Here is an 8,837-nt window from a genome sequence, read left to right as displayed (position 1 = left end):
ACGTGTCTCAAAACAGGCATACTACAGATTTGCCCCTGTCCCGACACTCTCACATGCCCTTTTGGTTCTTTCTCTCTCCTCCGAAAAGCTGCGAATTCCCGTAAATACCCCAAATCACGAGGGTAATTGTGTCCTCTACTAACGTCATGTCGTTCGACAGCAATACCCCGGTTATGGGTATCCCAAAACGACAAAAATCACGGAGTGGCAAAAACTGTAATATCTCTCCACTTTTCTGTCTATTTTGTTTTACTATCTTCCGCCATTATTTTGATAGCTCCTCTCTTCATTCTGTTCCCTTCCACTCTTTCACTCCCTAACATCACGATTCTCAAACAAACAAGCTCATTGCAATCGAAGCAACTTCTTCGCCGGAATACCTCTTGTCTCGCCGGGAAACCGCTTTTTTGCCCTATTTTTATTTTTACTTTTCCAGAAATGGAGATTATTGTGGTTGATTGCGAGCTTAAAGCTAGTGGTATAGTGTAGAATTTTCTCAACATTTTTTTCTTTACTCTCAAATTCCCTCTCTTCCTTCTCGAACGAGAGAGAGCGCGTTGTTGTTGGTGTAGTTGTTTGAGGGGTTTCGGTATCGTTTTCTCTCTCCTACGTGTCAAATTTCTTCAATCAAAGCATGGATGTCAGGAACATGATCGTTGAGAACTTGGATCCATTGAGGAAAAGGAGTGGGGGATTGAGGACAAAACAAGCGGGGAGAGGTTCGTGCCGCGGAAGTTAGGGTTTCAGTTTCTCTGATAGGAAAATACCAATAGAGAGAAAAACAAACCGAAAAAAACACAAATGTATGACCCCCGGCGTTAATTCTACCCAGTATAATCATATAGTTTTATTTCAATTTTTCTAAGTAATAATTATTTTGTTTCTGGAAAATATATTTGGTGTTGGTGTTAAAACGCATCGTTTTTGAGAAATTTGGTGATCGGGAACGATGGGTTACTTGTTGAAAGAAGCTCTCAAGGCTCTGTGCGGTGTGAATCAGTGGTCTTATGCCGTTTTCTGGAAAATCGGTTGTCAAAATCCAAAGTAAGTTTCTGATTATAAATTACGGAGTAATTTCAATTTCAGCTTAATTTTATTTATGGCGCCAAAATAATACTATAGTTTGAAGTTGGATTTTTACTAATAAGTCCGTAAGTGAGTACTATTATCTCAGATTCTCAAAGTCTTTGTATATTTTTTTATATGGAGTACTATGAATTATTTGCTGAGAAAATGAAAGAAAAGATAAAGTTTCTGAGTATGAAAGTGAAGTATGAGTGGTTTTGTTTGATGTTTTAGGGTCAAAAGAGCCAATGAGCTGCAGTGCTGAAATTATTGGTTGCCTTTTTTGTTTTTGAAACTATTTCAAGTATCAAAACTGAAAACTGTTTTGGTTTAATTGAATGTCAGTCCATATACTTTTTCCCTGGTTTGATTCCTTGTTTTTTATTTTTGTTTTTGGACTCTTTTATACTCCGTATTCTTGGTTTCTTCTTTATTGTCTTTGAGGATCTATGTGTTATGCTCTGTTTTCATTTTTTTATTTTGAGATTTCATATTACAAAAGGTCTTGCGCGCACAATGTGTACAATAAATTAGATAACTTTTAACCAGTTTTTCGTAACTTTAACATACTCCCTCCGTATTTATTTAAGAGATACACTTGGCCGGGCACGGGCTTTAAGAAAAAGAATTGAATGAAATAGGGTAATAAAACAAGTGGGGTTGTGTTGATATTTTAATAGCTAAAACAAGTGGGGACCATGACATTTTAGGGGGTGGGGGGTGGGATATAGTTCTAAAATTATTTGTTTAATAGGGTGGTGGGACATAAGATGTATTAGATAGATTATTTAATTAGATGGTGTGGTTGACAAGTTACTAAAAATGACAAGTGTATCTCTTAAATAAATACGGTCGGGAAATGCAAGTGTATCCCTTAAATAAATACGGAGGGAGTAGTTTTAATTAACTTTTATATTATTCTAAAAAAGTTGATAGATAAACCTTTTAAAGGGTTAAATGATTAATTTTATACATTATTAGTGACTTTGAACAAATAAAATGAAACTTTTATCACTAAAAAATACACAACTTTTACATACATAAGGGTAACTTTTAAGCATTTTGAGTTAACTTTTACTCCGGTGTACAATATTTATTGTACCCCACTTTTAAATAAGAATTTGTGTTCATATTAATTGCATAATGAGCTCAAATGTTACGGATTTCATTTTGATAATTTTAACCGGAAACTACTTTGTCCCACTTCCAAAAATTGTGTTTTTAGTCTCCAAAACAATCGTAAGACTTGCAAAGACAACGAACAAGCACTAAAAAGTAGGTTTCTGGACTTTCTGGTGACTCCTACTAGCTTTTGGTCTCTTCATTTGTAGCTTGTGTGTGTGCGCGAGCGTCTCTCCTCCCTTGGTGTAGTTTTAACTTTTAAGGAAGTATTGGATTTATGTGGAGTAAATTTCGTTAGTTTTCTAAGGTAATTGCAATTATGAATTGGCAGGCTATTAATTTGGGAAGAATGCTACTATGGATCATCTACCAGTGCACCCCAGAATTCAAATTTAGGTAACAATGAAATAAGTTTTCAAAAACAAGAAGGTTACAATAACGGGATGCAAGTGGGTGACAAATTGCATTTGCTTATAGAGAGGATGATGATATCTAACCATGTTAATGTGGTTGGAGAAGGGTACGCCTCACTTCTTTTTTGTTTACCTTGGCATCACTTATCTATTCTACTGTATGTCAAATTCAAACAATTTCAATCCAAAGAAGTAAACTTTATTTTGTTCCCCAATCCCCCTCTTTCATCAAGCATCTACTTTGTCCTAATTACTTTTTTTTAATCATGGGCTTGCTAGATTGGTTGGCCGGGCTGCATTTACAGGGAATCATCAATGGATTATCTCTGGAATGTATAATGAAATTTCTCACCCAGCTGAGGTACATGGAGATACATCTTTTTCCCCCCCACTCCTTGTGATTGAATTACTATTTTACTCATCCAGAAATTGTTGGGTTGTTGACGTTTCCCCCTCGGAAATAAATCTTTTTCACGCTATTTTTGAATCATCAGTTATTTTATTTTACTCTGTAGTGTGAGTTGATTGCTTTCAAAATAAGTGCTAATGAAAGAGTAAGTCACTGTAAAACACACTCACAAAAAATGATGTGTTATACTCTTCATGAAACAACAATCCTTTTTTAGCATTAGTGTGGATAAGAGAGGATGGTTGAGTTTTACTGAGCATTATCTAACTTGAAAACTCTTGTTGTCTTTAGGTTCTTAATGAGGTTCACCTCCAACTTTCTGCTGGAATGCAAGTAAGGCTCAAACCTCAACAGTGTTTTGTTCTATGGCTGTCAGTTCTACTATCCCTGCTGTTACTACTTCTCTGTCGTTACTCAGTTGTATATCTATATTTGCAGACGATCGCTGTGATTCCAATTGCTCCACATGGAGTTGTTCAGCTTGGTTCATCCTTAACAGTAAGTTCACATCATCTTTTAAGTTGAAGAAAGTTGAATTTGTCATATACTCATACACGCTCTCTGTGTACATAGCAATTAACATTCCTGACATATTCAATGTCACGTGCATTTTTAAGGAAAACATATCCCCCTAAAACACTTTGGAGCCGAAGGTTTTTTATTTGCTTGATCTTCACAGACAAATTGGTGATGTATTGAGTCTTCTGTTACTTTTTGGATGTCAGAAGCCAAAAGCTCACTAAATCTAGAATCTTTATATCATCCACACGGACCACACCGCTTTCATAAGTTTTTCTTAAACCCGATAAAATGTGTTAATATAAGTTTGCTTTTGTAAGATGTACTATTATCTTGTCCAATTTACCTAGTAATTCAAAAGCTTTGCTGCACATCATTGTTGATGTCTTTTTCTTTGTTGAATATTTGTTTCACATGTTTTGTTCTGGAACCAAAACTATTTCCATAGTGTTAGTTGTAAGGTTGTCAAAAGTTAGTGTAATGTATTGAAAGGGGTTATAGTTATAAAAGGAGAAATCTGGGTCACTAAACTCACTACACAAGCTGTTAGCCCAGGGGATTCCTGTCACCTTCAAAGTTAGTGTAATGTATTGAAAGGGGTTAAAGTTATAATAGGAGAAATCTGGGTCACTAAACTCACTACACAAGCTGTTAGCCCAGGGGATTCCTGTCACCTTCTTAATAGATCAAGGCTATGTTCTCTTCTTAAAATCAGACCAGACCAGAAAAACATATAGCACTCACAGAAACCATTCAAACCAAGCCAAGAAGAATCAGGCCAGAAACTAGAAAAAGCAGACCACCAGGCGAAGAGAACAGAGCCTTAGCTAGACCAAAAGCTCAGCGTTAGGAAGTTAAAACTACTATGTTTGTTCTATTCTTCCCAGTTTCCACCACTTGCCTTTTAAGGAGGTTTCTCTACAAGAGCTTCTTGTGCAATAGAATTTCCAATAGATTCTAATCCTGGTACAACTTTCAATGATGAGGAATTGAGGATGCTGATTGTTTTATTGGCTCTTTTAGACAAATCTAGTCCGGATCCAATTACCTGTGTATCGTATTCGCAATATGGCTTGATTAGATGTTTCGGTCCACCTAGGCTATCTCTCAGTGCGATAATCTACACTTTTGCCACCTTTTCACATAACATCATAATATAACATCCTTGATGAGAATCTGAAATTGACTGATCTCTCATTACTTAAAGTGCCATGTAATTCTCTAAATAACAAAGTTCGTAGGATATACATTGGTTCATCTTTCATTCAGAGGTTAAAACAAACATGAATTCAAGGGGATCAGCATGAGTGATGAATTTTGGTTCATGTAGCTGTCCCATGTAATTCTGTTGTAGTTTTATTTGCTGTCTCTTGCTTGATGACTAAATTATTGATCCTCAATTCCTGGTTGAGTTTGATTGTTTTCCCTTGATGTACCTTTTGCTTCAGATAATGGAGACTGTTGGATTTGTGCATGACGTGAGGAATTTTTTTCTTCAATTGGGATGTATTCCCAGTGTGTTTATCTACGATAACTATTTGGCAAAAGATGCTGCATCTACATTGGGGCTGCCAGTTGCTGATGTAACTGCCAACCCCATCAATCTACATGGAAATCCAACACCGGTGAACTCTACTAATATAGCTGCAGGAGATTTCAATTTGCAAAGAAACTCATCTGAGATTCACAGGCTTGTTAATCAATCATCCGATTGTTTTCTTACTCAGTTTCAAGATAACCTGCAAGTTAGTGGTTCAGCATTTATGATGCCTAACTTGAATCGAGATTCGTGCAAGGACAGTGGAGATCATGAGGCAGCAATGATCAGTCATGTGATAGATTCCAATGTCCTTCCAAATGGCCTGGCAGCAAACCAAAACACTCGAGGTGTTGTAATGCCTTGTAAATCTGATTCAATGATAAATCAGCCTTGTTCAAATAATCCTGGGACAGGGATCAGTTGTCCTCAATCAACTGCCAATTGGCATCCCACATTGTTAAAGCAGCAAATTGTCTTACATGATGGTTCAGTAGAGGGGAAATATGGCACGTCAACATCTGTCTTTAACCATAATGAATACCATTGTGCTGCTTTGAATCAGAACAACACCCTCTTGTCTGCAAAAAATGTATTGGGTATTGGTATTAATGGTGAACATGACCATTCATTTCAAACATCTGCTCGTGGCAATATGGTAGTTCAGGACACTGATTCTTCTGTCGAGGATGGGGCTGTTTTGTTGAAAACAGATAAATCGAGTAGCAGTAGTAAATCAGCAGGTGTCCTCAATCGTGGAAATTACGCCACAGACATTGCGCTTGCAACTAAATATACCCATGGGAAACTGTGGGATAGTGATCGCCCCAAAGTCCAGGAAACTTATGCCACAAAACAAGTGCATATTCAATCTGGAAATTACGCACCACCACCAAAGGACACTGTACTTGAGGATATTTTTATTCAGTCCTCAGCAGGGGATGACTTATTCGATGTTCTGGGAGTGGATCTTAAGAACAAACTGTTGAACGGTAACACTAGTAACCTTCCTGACAGCTTCTGTGGGAATTTAAAAAATCAATCTAAAGATTTGCCAAAATCTATGGACCTACAAAATTTTAGATCTGAGGTGTATTCAGATTATGAAGGAATCTCAGGAAGTGTTGTTTTTTCTTCTTCTGGTTCTGATCACCTCTTGGATGCTATTATATCTGGTGTTGGTTCGGTTACCCGGCAGATCTCAGATGATGATGCTTCCTGCAAGACCACCGTATCAAAGATTAGTAGTTACTCTATCCCTAGTACTCCTAACAGCAAGCCTCTATCATCTGGTATGTTTAATATGTCAGAGAGGATGCAGAGCCAGCTATTTGGGCCTTCCAAGCCTGTAAGTAGGTTAGTTGAACCAATAGGCAACGCCGTCAGGTCTTCATGTGGCAAGAATGACGACAGTAGTTGTACATATGGATCACAAATTAGTTCCTGGATTGAACAAGGGCCTAGTACTAGTGTTTCTACTGCAAATTCGAAGAAGTCTGATGGAGGAAAATCAAACCGAAAAAGACTTAAACCTGGAGAGAATCCCAGACCAAGGCCTAAAGATCGGCAGATGATCCAAGATCGTGTGAAGGAGCTCCGCGACATAGTGCCAAATGGGGCCAAGGTAAAATATTTGTTTGTTATCATCCTTCCCCTGGTTTCATATTTTCGTAGAAAGACGTAGACAGTTTTGACACTATCTTTCGTTTATGTTTTGCAGTGTAGTATTGATGCTTTGCTGGAACGTACGATAAAGCACATGCTTTTCCTGCAGAGTGTCACTGACCATGCTGACAAACTAAAACAAACAGTGGAATCCAAGGTAGAGATTATCATTATTGGTTTAACTTCGAGTATTAGAGATTGACATTTAGTAGAATCAGTTGCAGCTCATATTGTGAACTCAACATGCCTACATGACGTGGAATTGAATGGCATGCTAGTGCTGTTTTTTAGGTTTAATTCTTTAACCCAAAATGGTAGAGATGTGAAGTGTTTTTAATTCTCCATTTCTGATCTTGCATGCAGATAGCTAAAAAGCAAGGTGGAATGTCTTTAAATGATGAATTTCAGGGCAGTGCAACCTGGGCCTTTGAGCTTGGTTCCCAATCTCTGGTTTGTCCGATAGTGGTTGAAGATTTGAATCCACCTCGACAATTGCTTATAGAGGTAGCTGTTTGTTTAGTAAAGAACTGTGGTGGATCTTATCATCTTTTTATCTGAAATTACTAATCATTCGTAATGATGTTACATTTTCTCAGATGCTTTGTGAAAAACGGGGATTTTTCTTAGAGATAGCTGATATTATTAGAGGACTGGGGTTGACTATCTTAAAGGGTGTAATGGAGGCTCAGAATGACAAGATATGGGCACGATTTGCAGTTGAGGTAATTCTTAGTACATAGATCCTTCTCTCAGGCACTTTACTCTTTAAGTAATGGGAGGCTTCATTTAAGTGGTTACATGTTTGCTTGTAGGCAAACAGGGATGTCACGAGGATGGAAGTATTCATCTCACTAGTTCATTTATTGGAAGAAACTCTAAAAGGCAGCACTTGTTCAGTTCATGGCACAAATGATGAGAATATGGGAGTTGTACCTGCGCCAATTCCAGTTAATCAGCAACTAGTTTGCGGTGAACCATCTAGTCGTATGATATAGTCGTTTGAGAGTGGATATGTTGAGAGCAAGACATTGTGACTTGCTATGACCGACAAATCCGGTGTCCTTACGCAGGTGGAGTTGTGTCCTCATGTCCCCGAAGCCCCCACTTAGAAAGTAGATAGGGAGGGAGGGTTTTGATCTGGGTTGTGTAGGTAGTAGTCTTTAACCTCTGAATATGTATTCTCTATATAGGGTATTGCCTATGCACATTGGCTTCCTTAGCAGTCTTGTTATTCTAATCTATTTTTGGTTTCAAGTAGATATAATTGTGAAGGGAGGGGTTAGCTTTGGAAAGGTTATTATATGAGGTAAAGTGAGACAAATGTATAGAATTACACAGGAGGAGGTTGAGTAGGGAAGGGGGGGTTTCATAAACTGAGGTTTGAAGAGAAGTGTGTTTATTAAGTTGACTTCATCCTTGTTGACGTGGTTTCAGGGTCTACAGATATGTACTTGGATTGTATTAAGGTCTTAAAACTCTTGTATTTTGTATGTATGATCTTGTCAAGTACTATTATCCCAATTCAGTTCTTAAGATTGTTTCGTTTCTTGGCCTTAATTTGATATGTCTCGTACCAGTAGCAGTTTGACGGAAACATTCATCTTTTGTGGTTAGTATTCTCAGTACTCAGTAGATTATATATTAGCGATCAATTACATTTAATTCATTAATATATATATTACAAGCAATAACTAGTGGAAGTTTTTGTTATGAAGTGAGATGAAAACAGATAGTTTTGCAAGTAAATTACAAGCAATAACTAGTGGAAGTTTTTCTCCCGGATTGCTCTTTGCAATCTCCTCTGTTTATACTACAAGATTCACTATGCACTTAGACATTTTAGTCAAAAACTTACACCTATTACCTATACATCTACCCTATGCATAGCTTAAAGGAAAAACTAAGGGAAGCATTTAATGGGGTAATAGCATACACTCAACATTTGTGGGCATTCACATTTGTATCTCAACACTCCCCCTTGAATGTCCACTCTTCATTGGGATATTGGTTGCCTTATTAAAACCTTAGTGGAATAAGAACTATAGTTTGAGAAGAAGAGTATAATTTCATGAGTTTATATGCCTTTGTATACTGCCTCATTAAAAAC

The 8,837-nt window shown here is 37.4% G+C and overlaps 1 protein-coding gene across 1 annotated transcript; it reads left to right on the top strand.

The window, feature by feature from the left end:
• Window positions 1–254: 254 nt before the first annotated feature.
• Window positions 255–8,263, top strand: LOC110787632 (transcription factor LHW). The gene is made up of 10 exons (XM_021992262.2): window positions 255–1,044; window positions 2,519–2,707; window positions 2,880–2,961; window positions 3,301–3,342; window positions 3,448–3,507; window positions 4,977–6,689; window positions 6,786–6,887; window positions 7,094–7,234; window positions 7,327–7,452; window positions 7,543–8,263. The coding sequence occupies exons 1-10, from the start codon at window positions 950–952 to the stop codon at window positions 7,723–7,725; spliced, it is 2,733 nt and encodes a 910-aa protein (XP_021847954.2). The 5' UTR covers window positions 255–949; the 3' UTR covers window positions 7,726–8,263.
• Window positions 8,264–8,837: the final 574 nt, after the last annotated feature.

The sequence above is a fragment of the Spinacia oleracea genome, chromosome 5 (genome assembly GCF_020520425.1).
Source record: "Spinacia oleracea cultivar Varoflay chromosome 5, BTI_SOV_V1, whole genome shotgun sequence".
NCBI classification, from domain to species: domain Eukaryota; kingdom Viridiplantae; phylum Streptophyta; class Magnoliopsida; order Caryophyllales; family Amaranthaceae; genus Spinacia; species Spinacia oleracea.
This window is presented reverse-complemented; position numbering and strand designations above follow the sequence as displayed.